This window comes from Antechinus flavipes, chromosome 2 (assembly GCF_016432865.1).
Source record: "Antechinus flavipes isolate AdamAnt ecotype Samford, QLD, Australia chromosome 2, AdamAnt_v2, whole genome shotgun sequence".
Classification (NCBI taxonomy): domain Eukaryota; kingdom Metazoa; phylum Chordata; class Mammalia; order Dasyuromorphia; family Dasyuridae; genus Antechinus; species Antechinus flavipes.
In genome coordinates this window covers 523,771,410-523,793,680 of record NC_067399.1, presented here as the reverse complement: position 1 = coordinate 523,793,680, position 22,271 = coordinate 523,771,410, and the positions used below count along the sequence as shown (strand labels likewise).

General features: G+C 34.9%; 1 protein-coding gene and 1 pseudogene across 1 annotated transcript in view; both read right to left on the bottom strand.

Moving 5' to 3' along the window:
• TMOD3 (tropomodulin 3) overlaps positions 1-22,271 on the bottom strand; it is an 82,027-nt gene that overhangs the window by 18,521 nt on the left and 41,235 nt on the right. The window contains exons 4-5 of the mRNA XM_051980662.1: positions 4,264-4,386; positions 101-190 (exon numbers count right to left, since the gene is read on the bottom strand). Of these exons, the coding sequence (XP_051836622.1) occupies positions 101-190; positions 4,264-4,386 (213 nt within the window). The remainder of the gene's footprint in view (positions 1-100; positions 191-4,263; positions 4,387-22,271) is intronic.
• Positions 8,236-8,737, bottom strand: LOC127551157 (nuclear cap-binding protein subunit 2-like; annotated as a pseudogene).

Below are 22,271 nucleotides of genomic sequence, written 5' to 3'. Positions count from 1 at the left end.
AAATTAAATATTCATTCTCAAAACGAAACTGAATAGAAGTGATAAAAATTAATGCATTTACACTATACATTAAAAAAAGGTTTGAATATGCAGTACTTACTTGAAAAATCATCTTTGCCCAAACTATTATTACTTCCTACTATATCACAGAGTTGGGTGTTGGTTATCAAATTATGCATTCCAAGGATAGCTATAAACATAGAAAAAAGGAAAAAATAGTTATCTTTATATCTTTAGAAAAAAATAAATTTTTCAATCCTCCCAAAGTAAACAATTTAAAATAATTTCTTATTAATATGAAACATAGTTAAGTTCTCGCTTTTCAACCTTCAAATTTTGCTTAGCTTTAAAATCACTAAATTCCATCCTTACCATAATCTGTTTATTCATGTTTTCCTATTTATACCATCTTCTGAGTTACCCAAAATACTACCACCCTCTTCTGGCAAAAAAGGTAACTACAAGTTCATCTATTTTTCAGAGTTTGGTCATTAGCCTAAAGAATTCCTGAGGAGGAAATTCTCCCAAACTATCAGCCAGCAACTGTTCTACAAATTATAATATTAAACAGTTAACTCGGGGCATTGAGGGGTTGACTGACTACTCAGCATCAAATGGAAGACTCAACCCAAGTCTTCCTGACTGAGGCCAATCTGAATTTGAACCCAAGAATTCCTGTGAGACCTCCTTTCTATTATAATACTCTACAATCTTGATTATGAGACTTAAATTTTAATATTGTTAAGTTCCATATGGGTGGCTGCAAGATTTAAACATATTACATTTGTGTTATTTTCTAAAGCTTTTGCAAATTTCTTGAGGGTTGGAATTGGAATAGTCTTGAAAGAAAATTTTTAAAAAAATTCTTATTTTTCAAAAGTAGTTATCTATTGTCAAATTAATCCTTAGAGGATATACTTGGTAATTTAAAGTCAGCCCATTTAAAGTATCTGCATATTAATACAACTACAGATATACAAATCAAAATAACAATTCCCTCCCCGCCTCCATATACATAGGTGTCTAAGCAATCTACATACTTAAACCCTATTTTTAGGATTAAAATGCAGTGAAAAGCAAGAACTGACTATATACCACAGAATTTTCTGTTCTCAATGTGGCCCTCATTTTTTGTTTTAGGTACTTCAACTTCATCATCATTAATAAATATCTGACTTGCTGTTAGGTAGAGAGACAGAATGTTTAAGTTATAATTGAACTATTCAAAAGTGTTACTTTGGAAAGAAAATTTATTTCATCATCTTTTACAAAACTTAAAATTTTTTTTGGCACATTCCATTCTGATAAATTTATCATTTAATGTTTTTAATGGGATGTTTTTCATCTTATTGGCAGGTTTGCATATCACCATTTGTTGTACATATCAAATATACACTCAAAGCAGGTAAATATAGGGATCAGTCATGACTGTCCATCTGACTAACAAGGAATCAACCCTAACTATGTCCCTATTTGTTAGGTCTTTCCTTATTTTTTTTCTTTGAAGACCACTATTCACCTTTTCTATCCAAGGAAAGGAAAAGAGAAAGAGATCTGGGTACTACAGAAACTTATGTTCTGTGCTTAGCCCAGGAAAGTGGCCCATTTGACAGCAGTAGTGCTGGCTCTGGCTCTTCCCCTGACAACTTCTGCAAAATAAGCAGAATAATAAATATTACCAAGCAACAGCAACTTCTCTGCTACCTGTCAGTCATACTGTCTAGTTACTGGAATCATAGCACAAAGCACAAAGTGCACATAGCACTGATTTAAAAAAAATTTTAAAAGGCTCCAAATAATTGGGTGATACCAAGCTCCTTCTTACCAATTTCTCTTTCTAAATACACACACACACACACACAGGCACGCTACAACTGTCAGTTTGGGACAAACTAAAAATAAAGTAAATCTCATTAATATAAAAATTGCACTATGAGATTTGATAGAAATCTTTTCTAAGATTGACAGTGCCAAAGATAAAAATCAAACATATTTTCAGAATACAATGAGATAATAGTTAATCTTTTACTGAAGTAAGAGAGTATATCTATTTGCAAATACATATATTAGAAAAGACAGGGCTATATAATGAAAAGAACACCAGAATAAGAGTCAGAGACCTAAGTTTAATCTCAATTTTACCATTAACTAAAGTGGGCAATTTTCAGTAAGCTAATAACTTGACCTCTCTGGACTTTAGCTTTCTTAATGGGCTTCCTTAAGTGGTCTTTTACTAACAACTAAACTCCTAAACAATCAATCACTCCATAAGCTTCATTAAGTATATACTAATATTAGGACCATGCTGTGCTAAAAGTTTAAAACAGCACTGAGATTTTTGGGAAATCCTATATGTAAAAACGCATACCAAATACATATAAAATAATTTTGGGAAGGAAAGGGACTAGCAGATGGGAGAATCAAAAAAAGCTTCTTGTAGGAGTTTGTGTTAGGAGCTCAATTTTGAATTAAAGCAAAGACTCAACTAGGAAAAGATATGAAAGGAAAACATTCCTCTCATTGGAGACAGCCAGTGCAAAGGAATGGAGACAGAAGATGATCTATCATTAGAGGAGCAGATTGGTGTAGAGAACTAGGAATCATCTAAAGAGATGTTAATTCAATCTATGGGAGTTTATGAGGTTACCAGTTACCAAGAATGTAAAAAGAAGATAAATTCCAAGACAGGGCCTGAATGCCATCCATATTTAGGGTTTGTGACATGGATGGTGATCCAGGAAAGGAAATTGAGAAGGAGCATTCAAATAGGAAAAATGTAAACAGAGAGAGGGAGAGGAGAGAGAAAAAGAGAGAGAGCAGGACAGACAGAGAGAGAGAAAAGGAGAATGAGAACAATAAATATTAAGAAAATCAACAGAGAAAAGAATAGAGAGTACAATCAGTATCAAATATAACAGGAAGATGAGAATACAGAAAGGCCTTTAGACTTGGAAATTAAAAGAACACTAGAAATTTTGGAGATAGCTATTTTGTTTAAGTGACTAGGTAAGAAGTCAAACTCCAAAGGACTAAGAAGTGAGGAAATGGAGGCAATAAATGTATCTTGATATCTTGATAGTAGCTTGAATGGATTTAGGAAATACTGAAGGTTTTTTAAAGATAAGGGAAATTTGGGTCCATTTTTGGGAAAATGGGAAGAAAGCAGTGGACATGGTGAAAATGAAGTCTGGAGGCAGGGATCATTTTGGGAACAACTGTCTAGAGAATACAAGATATTTGAGTTGGACTTGCTTAGCTATATGCTCTCCAAAGAACTCAGGTAAGGTGTTTTATCCAAATTTCTGGGTGCTTACAAACAATAAAAAGTATTTTTCTCTTCATCTTATTAAGGTTCAGAAAGATTTTTCAGTATTTTTTTTCCCTAACATTATTTAACAAATCACTGTGGGGTATTTATATAATGGATATAGGAGAGAAAATATAAATCAGGATACTGTATGTAATTGATTTTCTTTCTTTGGTGCAAATGTATAAAACAAAAAATCCATAACAACAACAAAATACAGGACATACATGTAAAGAAATTGCCTTAGCAAGGAGGAAGGCCATCTCTTAATCAAAGACTTAAGTAAAATGTGAAATCTGAGAATAATATCAAAGGGTTTTGATAAGGAGAGATGAAAAGAGGAAGGAGCAATTTTGATAAAGTAAATTTTATAATTTTTTGATTTTGGGAGTAATATTCTTGTTTTTGGTGATGAAATTAAAGTCATAAACTTTCCTATGTATAAGGAAGGCAGAAAACTAGGTCTAAGGAGCCAAAGAATTAGGAGATAACATCGGTTGTGAGTATATAATCTCCAAGTATAAGGCAAGAGTTGAGGTGGAGAGGAAGACTATGAGCCAGTTAGTGAGCTCCTTGAGAAAGGAAGGAGGTAAGCACGTTTGACATGACAGCCAAAAGATAACTGGCACTATTTGAGTAGTATGACTCTCAAAGGAGGAGATGATGTTGAGTGTGGTAAAGGAAGAGTCTGGGAGCAGCAGTGAGGATAAAGTATACTCTGATTCCTCTCATAAAGGACCAATATTATGGGGTATGAGGAAAAACCTGCATGGACACTGGGAAGGATAGATAAGGATATGGTATCTCCTGGGAGGTACCAAGTCTTGTGAAGAAAGAAACACACACACACACACACACACACACACACACACACACACACACACATCCTCCCTCCCTCCTTCCTTCCCTCCCTCCCTCCCTCTCTTTCTCTCCTAGATTTTAAAAGAGATCCTTACCTGCAAGGTCACACAATTCTGTATCAGAAGCACTTGTCAAAGCCTCTTCTAATTCTGGATCAAGAGATACTTTTTCTTCCGTATAAGATTGTATGGGTTTCTGTTTAGGGATGAATATTTTCCCTGTAAAATAAAACAACCTATTAATCCTATTGAATTGCCATCATAGAGCTTATATCGTATTTACCTACATACAAATATAGCTAAAGAAAGAAATATTAAAGCAATTTTAAAAACCTTTCAAAATAGATTAAGTATCTTTAATAATCTAATTTGATCCTTAGATATGGAAAAATGGACCAAATTACATTTTCTTTTAGGAGTATATTAATCTAACTTTAAATGGTTCAACAATAAGATGTTAAAAAATTATTTTTAAAACTCTCATCCGCAAATAACAAATATGGCTGGTATCTTTTCAGACTTGATTAAGGTCATGGTAGACTGGGAAAAACAAAGTTCTAATTTCAAAAAGTTCTAAATATTCAGAAATCTATGGTAAAATATCTGATCACTGATCATGTTATGATCAAGATTCATCTATTTGGTCTCAGAATTTGTGTCAGTAGAACCTCCTTCTCAACAAGATTACCTTTTAAAAGTTGTCTATCAATAATAAGCACAGGTCTCAACTTTTATAGGAAAATGATTCATTTTGATTCATGTTGATTCAACATACTCTCAACCATTTCAAGTTTATAACCAGTAATTTGATAAGACATTAATAATAATGACTGATTAAAGACTAATATTATGATCCAATTATATAATGTGATCCAGAAATAAGAGGCTTATATATAGGTCAGAAGAGGTTGTCACAGCTTGCAATGGCCGCCTATTTTTAAAGAGATAGGAAATAAATCTGGAAGCCATTTCTTTGCTTCAAAACACTGCAACTGTGGAGGTCATAGAGAACACAGGCCATTTAGAGAGTGTGGCTGGGTCCCTTGGAGGTTAGAGAGATTAACATTTATTGTAGACCATCCCTGGGATGAAACCCTGTACGCAAATTAAAAGACCTAAGAATGCCTAAATGCTGCACCCTTCCCCCCAACTTTGCAACTAGAATAGTAAGAATGATTTACCAGATAGCTCACAGAAATGCCCAGATTATCTGACTAGTGAACAAAGCGATCTATAAAATCTCAGGGTTGATGGGTGAGGCTTCTGGCCATGTGGTATGGTGATGTTCATTAGCCTGGTCCCACACACTGCCTGCAAGGCAAGGCCTGCATGTGGAAGGTCTGCCATATGCAGCCCTGAGACAGTGATAAGGTACCTTCTGTACCTTGTGATGTAAAACAGTCATTGTATATGGCCTAGGTACCTGGTACCCTCCGTACCAAACCTATGCTATATGCATTGCATACATGTGATGGCTGCTGCATGACAATGAATCCTGCACACTATACCCAACTCTTCGGGGCAGTACTCGGGGGCTGCCAAAGAAACAAATATTCTGAAAGGAACAAGGGTGCCCTTTCTCTGATGTCACAAAGCGGAGGTTGAAGAACCTGCAGCCTTTATCTATGATGACTTAAGCCTGAGCTACATGAGGAGGAAGAGGCTTCCAGATTGTGTGGTCACACAGTTATGTGGCACAGGATCCAGAAGTCGGAGAGATGGGGACATTAGCACTGGAGACCTGGGTTAGGAAAGCACCAAAGAGTGAGAGAAATTAGGATAGATCTCAGGATAATGATGGGGCTACAATGATAGGTGGTACATCCAGCCATTCTGGAGAGCAATTTGGAACTATGCTCAAAAAGTTATCAAACTGTGCGTACCCTTTGATCCAGCAGTGTTTCTACTGGGCTTATATCTCAAAGAGATTCTAAAGAAGGGAAAGGGACCTGTATGTGCCAAAATGTTTGTGGCAGCCCTGTTTATAGTGGCTAGAATCTGGAAAATGAAAGGATGTCCATCAGTTGGAGAATGGTTGAGTAAATTGTGGTATATGAATGTTATGGAATATTATTGTTCTGTAAGGAATGACCAGCAGGATGAATACAGAGAGGACTGGCGAGACTTACATGAACTGATGCTAAGTGAAATGAGCAGAACCAGGAGATCATTACGTACCTCAACAACGATACTGTTTGAGGATGTATTCTGATGGAAGTGGATCTCTTCGATAAAGAGAGCTAATTCAGTTTCAATTGATCAAGGATGGACAGAAGCAGCTACACCCAAAGAAAGAACACTGGGAAATGAATATAAACTGCTTGCATTTTTGTTTTTCTTCCTGGGTTATTTATAACTTCTGAATCCAATTCTCCCTGTGCAACAAGAGAACTGTTCGGTTCTGCACACATATATTGTATCTAGGATATACTGTAACCTATTTAACATGTAAAGGACTGCTTGCCATCTGGGGGAGGGGGTGGAGGGAGGGAGGGGAAAAATCGGAACAGAAGTGAGTGCAAGGGATAATGATGTAAAAAATTACCCTGGCATGAGTTCTATCAATAAAAAGTTATTAAAAAAAAATGATAGATGGTGGCAGTAGCCAAAAGTCAGCCAATGTGCAGAAGGTGGTGAACACAAGAGTTCAGACCTCAAAGAGAAGGAGTACCTGATAGTAATCTGTGAAGCAACATATTAAGTGGGGATTTAAGTAACTATTGCAAATATTTTTTTTTCATGTCCATAACTTTCCCTAACTAGATTGAAAAGTTACTTTTTGTTGTTGTTCTTTACGTGTCTTTTAATAAATTCCCTCATATTTAAATGCTTTTGTAAACTTAGAGGACAAGTAGGGATGGGGAACAAAGAGCCAGATTATTAAGTTCCCAGGGTTTCCCTGAATGAAGACAAAATAAACCTTCAAGGGTTTAGTATGGAATATAAAGGGCTGAAACTTTGAATGGGTACACTTGAATCACACAACCAAGCACTCAAGGCTAATTACCTATTGGATTATAATTGGATAATAATAATAATTGCATATTAGCATGTTTGGAATTTCTCTTCTCACAGTTAATGCTAGCTCAATGCTTAGGGTTAAGAGAATTGTAAGAAGGGATTAGGGGGTGCAGTGAGAGGAGGCAGAGTCACTTTGGAGGGGGACGAAGAGAAGGGGGGTTGTGGAGAGCTTGTGGCTCCATCCCCTTCACTTCTCACCCTAAAGACCAAGGACTTTTGCTTATCCTGATTCTGGCTGATTCTGAGGCCTCCAAGGAGCTAACCCGGAACTTACACTATACACCTTATAGCTTGGAAAAATGAAAAGATGCACCTAATGACAACAAAATTAACTGTTGAGAAAGAATCAACAAAATTTGGTGATGGGATTGACCAGGAAAAAATAAGTAGAAAAGGTGACAAAAATGATCACAAAACTTTTAACTCAGAAACAATGGGTTTAGTGATTAGAAGATGATGGGAAAGTCTAGAATGGGTGATTTGAAAGAGCATAAAATGTATATTTAGGCCTCATGAACAATCAATTTTTAATTCTACACACATAAATTTATAAATTATTATAAAAATGGATTATCACTGCAAAATTTTAATCCCTGTCTTTATTTATGTCCCTAACACTTTTCTGAGGTACTTCCCTCTATGTCAGTTAGTATGTGTCCAAAAGATTCAAACTATCTTTAAAATTTGTTTAGTAATTTTAGTATTTAAAAAATCTACAGCCTCTACCTAACTACTGTCCTCTTCCCTGTTGCTTACAAATATGCTTAAGACTCCTCCACTCTTGAACTCCCTAGTAACTTTGTAATTTTATGGGTTAGAAATCACCTTGGACAAATGGAACATCTTCCAAAAGCTTAGAAATAAAACAGCCCTAAATTTATAAAATAGTAAATCATCAAATTCTTACAAATTATGTTAGTACTATTTTTCTAAATGATCACTACAACTCCTGACATCATGAACAGTAACATGGTCATAAGACTTTTCTAATCTTGTTTAAAGAAAAAGTATGTTCTACTAGGTTAATGTCTAATAGATATGCTCAGTTACTAACTGTTCCCTTGAATGAAAGGAATTATATTGTCAAGTTGATAAGACTTCAAGGCTCTCAACATTAGGGACAAAGTCACTTTTTTCAGTGAAAGTCAAGTAGAGGTTTGGGGGTTACTTCTTGTCCCGAGGCAGAGAGATATATTAGAACCTATTAGAAGTAAATTGTTTTCAGAACTTCAGTGTTGGTTCTGACAACCAACCAAAGTAGTCTGTTTTTAAAACAAGCTTTCACCACTCATTGATTTTATACATTTTTCCACTGCTTCCTCTCCTAGCATCATAAGTCTTTTAAACATATTCATTTTGTACTTGTATCCTAGATTTTCCCTATCCACACTGTCTTCCCATTTTAAAATCTGCATTTCATTCTATGTGGATGATTCAATCATCTAGGTAAATTCCATTAATGTATTACATGGCATTTTCAGCATCTGCTTTGGAAAAGTAATCAAGAAAACAGAATCTGTGTTATTTTACTCATTTTATCCAGGCCCATTATGATTTTCTTTATTTAAAAAAATAATAGTTTTGTGTTTTCAAAATATATGCAAAGATAGTTTTCAACTTGCAAAACCTTATATTCCAAATTTCCCTCTCCTCCCCCAGACAACAAGTAATCCAGATAAGTTAAACATGTGATCATCTTATTTTGTTGTTGCCATGTATAATGATCTCTTGGTTCTGCTCATTTCACTTTGCATCAGTTTATGTTAAGTCTTTCCAGGCTTCTCTGAAATTATGCTGCTGATTGTTTCTTACAGAATAATATTCCGAGACATTCATATACCATAACTTATTCAGCCATTCCCCAACCAATGGGCATCCACTCAGTTTCCAATTTCTTGCCACCAAAAAAAGGGCTGCCACAAACATTTCTCTTTGGGATATGGGCCCAGTAGAAACACTGCTGGATCAATTTACAATTCCATCAACAATGTATCAGTGTCCCAGTTTTCCCACATCTCCTCCAGTATTCATCATTATCTTTTTCTGTCATCTTAGCCTATCTGAGAGGTATGTAGTGATACCTCTTAAGTTGTCTTAAGTTTGCATTTCTCTGATCAATAGTGATTTGGAGCACCTTTTCATATGACTAGAAATAGTTTCCATTTCTTCATCTGAAAATTGTTCATATCCTTTGACCATTTATGATTTTCTTTATGTCATCACTTTTGCCATTGTTCAAAAATCTGTTTCTTGGTCATATAAAAGGAAAGGTTTCCAACACTCTGCTTTTCCTCATTAACTTCTTTTGATTCTTCTTATCACTTGGTCACAGTACTGGCGGAAATGCACATAGGAGACATTGTCCAGCTTGCCCAGAAGTCCACCAACACCACAGGGGTACTTGACCTGAAAAAACTCATTAATCATTACTATTCCTATCATCCTATTCTTTAAAAAGCTTTCTGTGCAGTTGTCTCCAAATCTTCCTCTTTTGTTTTCTTCTAAAGTCTAAATAATCTGGTATCTAATTTCATCATTTAACCCAAATTGTTTTCTGATGGAGATGCTCTCCATCTGGATACTTCTCTTCTCTGAAATTTCTGCTCATTTCTCTCTCCTGGTGCTCCTCCTACCTATCTGCTCCTTCTCAATCTCCTTTCCTGAATAATCACCTGTGTCATATGCCTTAAATATTAGCATCACCGCCCCAACATTCCCATCTACCCCTATCCCCACTCCAGTCAAAGCCTCTGTCTTGTCTTCTCTATGTACACCATTATATCTGTCCTACAGGACATCAATTTTCTATGTTGAATAAGCAGGATATGGGATTGCAGCTGGAAAGATTCAATTCATCAGTAAACATTTATTAAATGTCTACTATGTGCCAGACACTATGCTAAGTGCAGAGAATCATTTATATGTTCTGGGATATGATATTCCAGAAGGTAAAGGAGCTAGGATTACAATAAAGATAACCTACTTATAAAAATACAATCTTTTTTTAGGGGAAAATGGATATTTAATAAAAAGAAGGACTTGCAAGCATTTGTGATAAAAAAGACCACAGAGGAATAGAAAATATAACATTCTGATGATAGAGGACTCAAGAAAGAAAAACCATAAGGGACTCAATAGGTTAAAACTGTTTCTATTTCTACAAAGGAAGATGATTCACATAACTCCTAAGAACTTTATCATTATTATGGAAATTAAGAGTTTATATAGACAGAGATGGCATGGGTGTGAGTCAATTACATTTAAACAAGGTCCCAAAAAAATGAAGAGTAAGAAAGAAGGATGCATTGGGAGAAGAAGAGGCAGAATAAGAAAATTTTTCTCGCAAAAAAGAAGCATGCAAGCAATTTTATAGTGGAAGAGAGAAACAGGGCAATGTTTGAATCTTACTCTTATCAGAATTGGTTCAAAGAGGGAAGAATATATATACACACTCAGTTGTGTATAGACATCTTAATTTATTCAATATGGAAGTAGGAGAGAGAGCAGATTAAAAGAAGGGGAGAATTTTAAAAAGAGGGCAGATTAAGGGAAGCACTGGTTAGAAGCAAAATAAACTTTCAAGGAGGAATAAGATAAAATGGAATGGTGGAAAATACACGATAAACATAAATGTGAATGGGATGAGCTCACCCATAAAACAGAAGTGGATAGCAGAACAGATTAGAATCCAGAATCCGACAATATGTTGTTTACGAGAGACATCCTTGAAATTGAAAAAAGAGTTAAAGGACTGGAGCAGAATCTAATATATTTCAGCTAAAATTTAAAAAAAATAAACAAAAATAAAAAGACAGGGGGAGTAATGATGGTCTGATACAAAGTGGAAAAAAATTAAATGTAATTAAAATTAATTTAGTCTAATTAAATTAATTTGATAAATGATCAGAGGATAAAAGAGAAGCTGTCTTCAGAAGAAATCAAAACTATCTGTAGTTTTATGAAAAAAAAAAGTTCTAAATCATTATTGATTAAAGGAATGCAAATTAAAACAACTATGGAGGTACCACCTCATACCTAACAGAAATTACAAATGCTGGAGAAGATGAGGAGAAAATAGGTAACTATTCAACTGTCAGTGGAGTAGTGAACTAGTGATTCACATTGTGATAAACAATTTGCAACTAGGTCCAAAGGGCTATAAAACTATGCATACTCACTGACCCAACAATACCACCATTGGATCTGTGTCTCAAAGAAATAGCAGACCTATATGTATAAAAATATTTATAGTAGGTCTTTTTGTGGTTGCAAAAAATTATAAACTGTGGGGATGCTCCTCAGTTAGGGAATGTATGAATAAGTTGTGGCATATAACTGTGATGTAGTGTTGAGATAAGGGAGTATTATTTTACCCATAAGAAATGACAAAGAAGGGTGGTGTCAGAAAAACCATGGCAAGATCTATACGAACTAATGCAAAGTGAAGAGAGAAGAATCTCAAGAGATCATTGTGCATAGTAACAGCAAATGCTGTAATGATGATCAACTATGAAAGACTTGGTTACTCTGATCAATACAATAATCAAAGACAATTCCAAAGGACTCATGATGAAAAAATGCTGTCTACCTCTGGAGAGAGAACTGGATAAACGCTGAGTACAAACTTAAGTACAATTTTCTCACTTTATTTTTCTTGCTATTATGGAAATGTTTTATATGATTTCACATGTGAGTTAATATCATATTGCTTGATTTCTTATGGACGGAGGGAGTGGGAGAGGAAGAAAGAATTTAGAACTCAAAATTTAAAAAGAATCCCTCTATTTTTGTCTGCCTGCATTTTTGATTTCCTTCACAGGCTAATAGTACATTATTTCAAAGTTCAATTCTTTTTGTACAGCAAAATAACTGTTAGGACATGTATACTTACATTGTATTTAATTTATACTTTAACATATTTAACATGTATTTGGTCAACCTGCCATCGAGGGGAGAGGATGGGGGGAAGGAGGGAAAAAATTGGAACAAAAGGTTTGGCAATTGTCAATGTTGTAAAATTACCCACGCATATAACTTGTAAATAAAAAGCTATTAAAAAAAAAAAGAAGAAGAAGAAGAAGAAGACTTCTGCTTTGCCCCGGAGGGCAGGACTAAGAGCAATTAAAGTTTAATGAGAAGAGAGGAAAGGACTCTTTTTAATAAGGACAACTTTCCAAAAGTAGAATGAGCTACCTTGGGAAGTGGTGAGTTCTTCTACAGTAAAAGGATGACTCTTTGTTAGGTATATTTAGAAAGGATTTCTATTCAATTATGAATTGAACTAGATAGTCTCTTCCAATTCTAAGATTTCACAATTCTTCTTTTAGAACAAAATATAAATCTTATATAGGTTCTTCTTGGTTCCAACTTGCCCTTCAAGTCTTATTTCACATTACTTCCTCTTTTAATATGATATCTAGCCAAACTATCCTACGACTAGTTATTTCTCAAATCCAACATTTCTGCCTCTGTGTATATGCAATGTCTGTTCCCCATTTTGGGATGCATTGTTTCCTCATCACTCCTTTCAGAATCCTTCCTGTTCCTTCAAGACACAGATTAGAAACTGTCTCTCATATGTAGTCTTCCCCAAACTCTATTCAAAATTTCCTACTTTGAGTAGAACGTTCCTGCAACTCCATCGCTTTCCCCCTTATGAATGTCATAACCATGAATGCTTCAATGGCCTTTTTTATGTTTGTTTATGTTTGTTTCCCCCAAAATTTAAAGTTAAAAAAAAAAGCCTTAATAACAAATAAGCTTAGTTAAGCAAAACAAATTCACATAGTAACTATGTCTAAAAATGTGATTCTTTCTCCACCTTGAGTCCATTATTTCTCAGTCAAGAAGTCCATTGGAGATACAATTAGTCATTTCTTTAATGAGAAGATTTTTAAAAAACAGTATTATCATCTTTGTATAAATTGTTCTCTTGGCTTTAACTCACTTCACTCCAGTATATATAAATATTCCCAGGATTTTCTGAAATTATTTTGCCCTTAGAAGTCCAAGTTGTTTTGCTTATGACTAATCCCTCTAAATTGGGTCTGATTTATCTTTATACTTAACTCTTTGTGTATAAATGGGGGGGGGGGGGAGGAGGGGGAGGGGTAAGGGTGTGTGCCCACATTCAATCCTCTGTGTTTTCATTTCAGTTGATACACATTCTAATTCTTTTTTTATCAGGAATGTTTTCCATTAAAGATCCATTAAAGATTCTTGTGTAGAATTAAACTAGGCTTTGAAGGATAAATTCTTCTTGGCTATAAGTCTATATTTTTTGTCTTTCAGGGTGGTACATCCCCCAATTAAAAAAAAATTACCAAATTTTGTGGAATCTTGATGGTCATTCCTCTGTACTCAAATAAGATTATTTTTCTGTGACCTTGCAGCTCTGGATTTTGAACAAGACACTTTTGAAACATTTCCTTTTGGTATATTTTTAAAGAAGTATTTCTATTTTGGTCTTTTAGTGGAGTTTATTTTTACTTTGCTCTCTGATCCTTACAAATCAAAGCAGCTTTAATTTGCGATTTTGTGGAATATAATATACAGATTTTTAAAAATCATGTTGTCAGGGAGTTTGATGATTCTTAATTTAATTCTGTTTTAGTCTGTTTTTGATAATATAATGTATATTATGGTCTATTTTTCAATCTTTTGATTTCTTCTAATGTTTCTCATTTTGTGAAACAAAAACAAATATCCCTATCTATTAAGTGCTTACTATGCACTAAGCAGTCTGCAGGGAAAAGTGAAACAGTTCCTACCCTCAAGGAGTTTACATTCTTATGGAAAAGATCTAATTCAGAACAATAAAAAAATCACAGAGCAAAGTAATTTTAGAGCAGAAGGTACTAGCACCAGGAAAGACATTCTGGAGGAGGTGATACTTTTAGCTAGGTCTTTAAAAAGCCAAGGATTCTAACATTTGAAGGCTGAGAATTCATGCATTGTGAATAGCCAGTCCAAAGTAACTGACTGAGACAAAAATTGGAGTGTTGTGTTAAAGGGACAGCAAATAAAAATGTATGGTTGAACTACAGAGTACATAGGTAGATAGAGCTTTAAATGAAAAGAAAAGGACTTTATATTTGATTCTGGTGGTAATAGGAAGCATTCATTAGGCTTTATTTGAAGGATTGTAATAAGAACTTTGCTTTAGATAATTCACTGGCAGATATGTTGGAACAGTTAGAAAGTTACTGCAATAGTATGATGATGAGGGCCTGAACTATAGTAAAAACTGTGTGAACAATAAATATTATTGTTAAGTCATTTTCAGTTGTGTCTCTTTCTGACCCTAATTGGGGTTTTCTTGACAAAGATACTCAAGAGGTTTGCCATTTCCTTCTATAGTTCATTTTATAGATTAAGGAACTGAGGCAAACAGGGTCAAGTAACTTGCCCAATAGTAGGTTTGTGAGGCCAAATTTGAACACAGGGAGATTTCTCTGGTTTCAGGAACAGAACTTTGTCCACTGTGGCACTAGTTGGAGGAGGAGAGGAGAAGGAAGAAGGATGGAGAAGAGCAGATTGACAACTGATGGAATATGCAGATGAACAAAAAAGAGCCAAGGATGACACAGATTTCAAAACTGGATAACCTAGAGGGAAGGTGATCCCCTCAACAACAATTAGTTAAAAAAAAAAAAAAATCTAGCAATCATCTGCATGGGGATAACAATCCATGACAACTGATGAGATCAACAAGTAAGACAATATAGGGAGAAAAGAGAAAAAGGCCTAGGATAGAGCCTTGGGGGAACATTCAAAATTATGACATGAAGGAAGATACAGCAAAAGAGACTAAGGAAATAGTCACATGAATAAAAGGCAAATCAAATCAAGAGGGAACAGAATCACATAATCCAAAGAAAAGAGTTTCTAAAGGAAGGTAGTCAACTGTCAAATGTTGCAGAGAAGTAAAAAAGGATGATGATTGAGAAAAGTTCAAGAGATTTGGCAATTCAGAATCCATTGTTCACTTTGGTGTGTGCAGTTTCAATTGAATGAAGTGAAGGGAAAGTGGAGGCATCCACTATCAATGCTTTTTCAGGGAGTTTGGCTAAGAAAGAGAAGATTAGAAAGATAGCTGGAGGACATGGAAGAGCTAGTGAGAGTTTTTTAAGAATGAGGAAACCTGGTTTGCTTATAAGGAGGAGAGAAAGCGTCAATACAATAGACTAGAACAAAGAGATAATGGCAATTAAAGAAAAAGTAGGGATGATGATGGCAGCAATCTAGTAGAAAAGATGACATGAGATAGAATTAAGGATATATATATATACACATACATAAGGATTGGCTTTGGCAGGAAGAAGGGCCTCTTTATCATCTGAAACTGAAGTGTAGGAGGAAATGTTTAGAGGGATATGAAATATGAAGTATGAAGGAGGAAGGAGAAAAGGGTATTCTCAGCAAATGGTTTTTTTTTTTTTTGAATGAAGTATGAGTTGAAGACCTCAGTGGAAGAAGGAATGGCTCAAGTGATTTGAAGAAAGAAATTTAGAATAGCGATTGAGGTGAAGAAGATAGCAAATCACTTAAAAGCAGAAGAAAGACTGCTTGCTATTGTGAGGACCCAATGAGACTAGCTAGCATAAAATTACTGTAGACCCAGGAAAGGCTCATTATTTTATCCAGTCCCCTTAAGCAGTCTACACGAAGAGAAAACAATTGTTAGGATTAATCCAGAGTTGAGGTTTTGCAAAGTGTGATCTGGCAACAAAGAATAGTACAGAGGAGAACAGTATGAATCAGAACCAATTCAAAAGAGTCCCAAGACCATGGCAGGAAAGTAAGTGTAGGTCAAGTAGTAGCAATAATTTGGGAGAATATCGAGGGAGGGAGCATAAGACATTACAGTTATTGAGCCCTGGGTAACAGATCACACTCCCCCCCCCCCCCACTCCCTTCTTGCAATTAGGTCTGGGAAAATTGAGTTTAGAAGAGTGCTCTAAATCTTGAGACTCCGACCCCTCTTTTCACGTACCATTGTGCCACAACAAAGGATAGCAAAGAGGAAAAAAAAAAAAAAAACATCGTCCAGGTGCCCGCTTCTCTATCTCTACCCTTGCCAGGATGATCCCTCCCTCCCTCAGGACTTTGAGTATTGTCCCACGCCTCGCTGTTCCGTCCTTGACAAGATACTTTCCTATCTTGTCTCTTATCCTGTCAAGGTTTAAGTTATGTTCTTCTATATTGAGAGGCTTGTCCTTCCCTGAAATTATGGCTCCTATCCTCCCAGTGTATTTGCCTTCCTCATCTGTCTTTGTTTCCCTGTTCTGCCTTTGAAGTGTTTCCCCAAAGATAACAGCAGCTGCAAGATGTTAGACTAACTGCACACTCAGCTTCTGCTTGCAAACCCTAATCAGCTACAACCCTACAGTGTCTCTGGGACCGTGAGCTTTGGAACATATTCCCATGCAGTCAGCTGGCTTATTAAACTCTCCACTTTAAAATTAAACCAATCTCTACTTGCCTCCATTTCTCTGGTACTGCACAGTGAAGAGCAGTGAGGTCTGATCAAAGAGCTGGAAAAATAAACTATTATGAGCAGATGAAGGCGATGCAGAGCTCTCAAACACAAAAGTGGAAACACCTGTGAATGTTTCCTCCCTTCTCTATTTCTCTAATACCCTCTCTTATCAGTTATTTCCATGCAGATGATTGCTAGATTTTTTTTTTTTTTTTTTAGCTCCTTAATTGCTGTTGAGGGACCCAGGTCTAATATCAGTAAGTATCCTTGGCTTGTTCACCTACATATTCCATCAGGTGCCAAGTCTTATAACTACTTCTTCTTCTTCTTTTTTTGGCTACATCTTTTTCATGTTTTATTTTTATTTGGAGCAGGCTAGGTGGCACAATGGATAAAGTGCTGGGCCTAGAACCAGGAAACTGATTTCTGTTAGGTCTATTGTGATTTTATAAAAGTTTGTTCCTTGGATAAGGTTTGACATTCTGCTCCAAATAATTTATTCTCCTTCCAATTCTTTCCCCCAAAGCTTTTATTTCATTTTTCTTCTTGATATTCATGTTGTTTTTATAAATATCCATTTTTTTTTTTTGAGTCTCTGTGAAGTTACTTTTTCTAGGATGGATTTTTAGCTATCTCCGGATATGGAATTCTTTACAGTAGTATCTTGCTTATTGATTAGCATCAGTTCCTGAATTGGGGCTTTGTGACAGATCCAAGTCCCTCACTTAGATGCATTTCTTTCTTTTTTTTTTTTAATTTAAATTTTATTTTATTTAATAATAACTTTGCATTGACAGAATCCATGCCAGGGTAATTTTTTTTACAACATTATCCCTTGCACTCGCTTATGCTTCGTTTTTTTCCCCTCCCTCCCTCCACCCCCCCCCCCAAGATGGCAAGCAGTCCTATATATGTTAAATATGTTGCAGTATATCCTAGATACAATACATATTTGCAGAACCAAACAGTTCTCCTGTTGCACAGGGAGAATTGGATTCAGAAGGTAAAAAATAACTCGGGAAGAAAATCAAAAATGCAAACAGTTCACATTCATTTCCCAGTTCCTTCTCTGGGTGTAGCTGTCTCTGTCCATCATTTATCCATTGAAACTCAGTTAGGAAACATAAGCGAGTGCAAGGAATAATGTTGTAAAAGATTACCCTGGCATGGATTCTGTCAATACAAAGTTATAATTAAATAAAATTAAGTTAAAAAAAAAAAGAAAAAGAAAAAAAAAAAAGAAACTCAGGTCTCTCTTTGTCATAGAAATTCACTTTCATCAGAATACATCCTCATACAATATCGTTGTCGAAGTGTATAATGATCTCCTGGTTCTGCTCATCTCACTTAGCATCAGTCCATGTAGGTCTCTCCAAGCCTCTCTGTATTCATCCTGCTGGTCATTCCTTACAGAGCAATAATATTCCATAACATTCATATACCACAATTTACCCAGCCATTCTCCAATTGATGGGCATCCATTCATTTTCCAGTTTCTAGCCACTACAAACAGGGCTGCTACAAACATTTTGGCACATACAGGTCCCTTTCCCTTCTTTAGTATTTCTTTGGGATATAAGCCCAATAGAAACACTGCTGGATCAAAGGGTATGCACAGTTTGATAACTTTTTGGGCATAATTCCAGATTGCTCTCCAGAATGGTTGGATTCATTCACAACTCCACCAACAATGCATCAGTGTCCCCGTTTTCCCGCATCCCCTCCAACATTCATCATTATTTTTTACTGTCATCTTAGCCAATCTAACAGGTGTGTAGTGATATCTCAGAGTTGTCTTAATTTGCATTTCTCTGATCAATAGTGATTTGGAACACTCTTTCATGTGAGTGGTAATAGTTTCAATTTCATCCTCTGAAAATTGTCTGTTCATATCCTTTGACCATTTATCAATTGGAGAATGGCTTGATTTTTTTATAAATTTGAGTCAGTTCTCTATATATTTTGGAAATGAGGCCTTTATCAGAACCTTTAATTGTAAAGATGTTTTCCCAGTTTGTTGCTTCCCTACTAATCTTGTTTGCATTCGTTCTGTTTGTACAAAGGCTTTTTAATTTGATATAATCAAAATTTTCAATTTTGTGATCAGTAATGGTCTCTAGTTCATCTTTGGTCACAAATTTCTTTCTCCTCCACAAGTCTGAGAGATAAACTATCCTATGTTCCTCTAATTTATTTATAATCTCGTTCTTTATGCCTAGGTCATGGACCTATTTTGATCTTATCTTGGTATATGGGGTTAAGTGTGGGTCCTTGCCTAATTTCTGCCATACTAATTTCCAGTTATCCCAGCAGTTTTTATCAAATAATGAAATCTTATCCCAAAAGTTAGAATCTTTGGGTTTGTCAAACACTAGATTGCTATAGTTGACTATTCTGTCTTGTGAACCTAACCTTTTCCACTGATCAACTAATCTATTTCTTAGCCAATACCAAATGGTTTTGGTTACTGCTGCTTTATAATATAATTTTAGATCAGGTACAGACTTAGCTGCATTTCTGAATGGAGTTGTTGACTCTACTTGGTCTCAGCTCTCAGTTATTTGGCTTCTTGCACTGACTTCAATCTCTCAGGTGTGTCTGAACTAGAAAGGTAGAAGATTTTTAGAGCTGTTCAAAATGATGACTCTTTAGAATAGAATATGGTTTATCAGGAAAAAGTAATAGAGATCTTGAAATTCCTTGGGCTTGGGCTCTGTCCTACCCACACGAGTCACTGTTTGCTTTTAAGATGCATGGCTTATGACCATACTGAGGCTTTCTTGTGAGATTTGTTAAACTCAGATAAAGAGCATTGCAGACATCTCTAGTCGTATTTAGAGAAACTTGCATATTTTAATAAATGCTTCTTGAATTTATTAAACATACTATATTTTATGAAGTCAGAGCCAAGAAAACTATGATATATAAATCTACTTTTAAAAGTTTGTTATTACAGCTGTATTAACTGAAAATGGGGATAATACTGACTCTTATCTCCCAGAGCTGCCGAGAAGATCAAATGAGATAATTGTAAAACACTTAGTACAGTGCCTGGCACAAAGTAAATATTATATAAATGTCACTATTACTATTAGGTGAATTTGGACATATGTACAATCAATTCATGCCTCTCAAAATGTTACCTAATACTCTGACACTTTCCAGTCATTTTATCAGGTAACTCTCTATTGGTATCTTTTAAGAAAGCTCATAATATCATAGAATCGTAGGATCATAGATTTAGAGTTCTAAGGAAAGTTAGAGGTAATCTAGTCTGAAATCTCCTAATTTTACAGAATTAAATGACAGAATTCAAACTCTAGTCCTATTATTGTAAGATCAGTGCTCTTTCCACTATACCAAACTGCTTCCCTAAGGGATATATGTATGGTATATATACACACACACACAAATATATTTTCTAGATTTTATAGCTACAAGTATTTATAATATATAAATATGTCCTATTTCTAACCCACACAACAATTATATAGTCACATGGTATTTTACACATAAACATGTAATATATAGAATATATTTATACTATTATATTATCACAACAGGTATACAACTTGTAACATACAACTAAGTCAAAGTGTTGTCATAAAGATTACAGTCAAGGACTTCTATGTTCTTTTCTCATAATAAACCTATAGCATAGAGTGCAGCTATTATTAGTTCTATTTTACCTATTAAGAAACTGAAGTACATCAAAGTTTTGTTAAGGTTAAGATCAGCAAATATAAGAGGGAAAGCCAGGATTTGAACCCCACATATTCCAAATCCAAATTTTTCTACTATACCATACCATACCATACTTTCAGATTGTTAAAGAGAGAGTATTAGAAGAATAGAGGGAATGGGGAGAAAAAGGAATAGTAGTCAAGAAACATGAGCCAACACCAAGAAAAAGGAGATGCAAAAATAATGGCAAGGAGAAAAGTAAAAAAGAGGGATAAAGAAATTAAAAGGAGGAAGGAACAAATGGGAAACTGGGAGATATAAGAAAAAGTTTACATTTAAAACTATTGTAATAAGGTTTTTTTTCTATTTCCTTTTGTGTCTTTTTAAAGTTTTATCTCATTTCCTGCTTGGGTGATGAGACACAAATGCAAGTTGATAAGTTATTGAGGAACAAAAGTTTATTTTGCATACAAACTGTACAATGTTTATTTTTATGGAATACTTCACATTAAAGTTTATATCATTTAGTTTTTATCTGTTAAAAACATGATTTTTTGAGCAGAATCAGGAGATCATTATATACTTCAACAATGATACTGTATGAAGATGCATTCTGATGGAAGCGGATTTCTTTGACAAAGAGACCTAATTCAGTTTCAATTGATCAATGATAGACAGAAGCAGCTACACCCAAAGAAAGAACACTGGGAAATGAATGCAAACTATTTGCATTTTTGTTTTTCTTCCCGGGTTATTTTTACCTTCTGAATCCAATTCTTCCTGTGCAACAAGAGAACTGTTTGGTTCTGCATACATATATTGTATCTAGGATATACTGCAACATATTTAACATATATAGGACTGTTTGCCATCTAGGGGAGGGGATGGAGGGAGGGAGGGGAAAAATCGGAACAGAAGTGAGTACAAGGGATAATGTTATAAAAAATTACCCTGGCATGGCTTCTGTCAATAAAAAGTTATTATAAAATTTAAAAAATATATATATATGATTTTTAAAAATCTTTGTGAACTGTGACTGTGTGGAATAGTGTAGAATTTTGTGTAGAAAAGCAATTGGGCGAGTCATTTTGTTTCTTTGTGCCTTAGTTTCCTAATCTGAAAAATAATATTCTTTTTGATTCTAAATTCTTCAACAAATATGATACTAAAATGTTTAGAAAATAAATTGTTATATATAGATAACTGAATTTTCCAAATAATTTATTTTTTTCATATTTCTTTTGATATAATCTTTTTAGCTTACTAGTTTTAGCATGATTTTCATAGTCATTTCTAGAAAGTATATGCAATAAGCTATTCAACAAACTTTTTTCTACTGATCTAGGAACCAAGAACATGCTGTCTTTGCTTGACTATGCATCTTTGTTACAAGGGTTTGTTTTTCTTTTAACTGGGGGAGAGATTAGAAGAAGGGAAAATATTACTAATTTTAAAACAACAACAACAACTTTTTGTTGATCTTTAATCACAATAGCACTGATGAATTTGGAGAAGTACCTTTATAATAATATTTAAGTTAAAAATTTGTTCTTACAGAAAAGCAAAAATCTAGTCCATCTCTCTTGCTTAATCCTCACAAATACACAAAAGGTCAATAAAGAATATACAGAGAGGCACAGGTAGACAGTTACATGCCTTAAGTCCAGATTTATCTCCCAGTCAAGTATCCTTTCCATTATTCTGGGCTGCTGGTATTATAAGCCTAATTTTTAAACTTCCCAGAGTAAATCTTGAAGCAGAATTACTATTTGTCAGGTACGATAAAGTGAGTATATTTTCCTATAATATGATTTGTAATATCTGGCAGTTAAGGTGCTTCCAACTCTCAAATTTTGTAATTCATCCAATTAGATCATATCTTCAGGGAAAGGAATCCTATTTTCCTAAATTTACATGC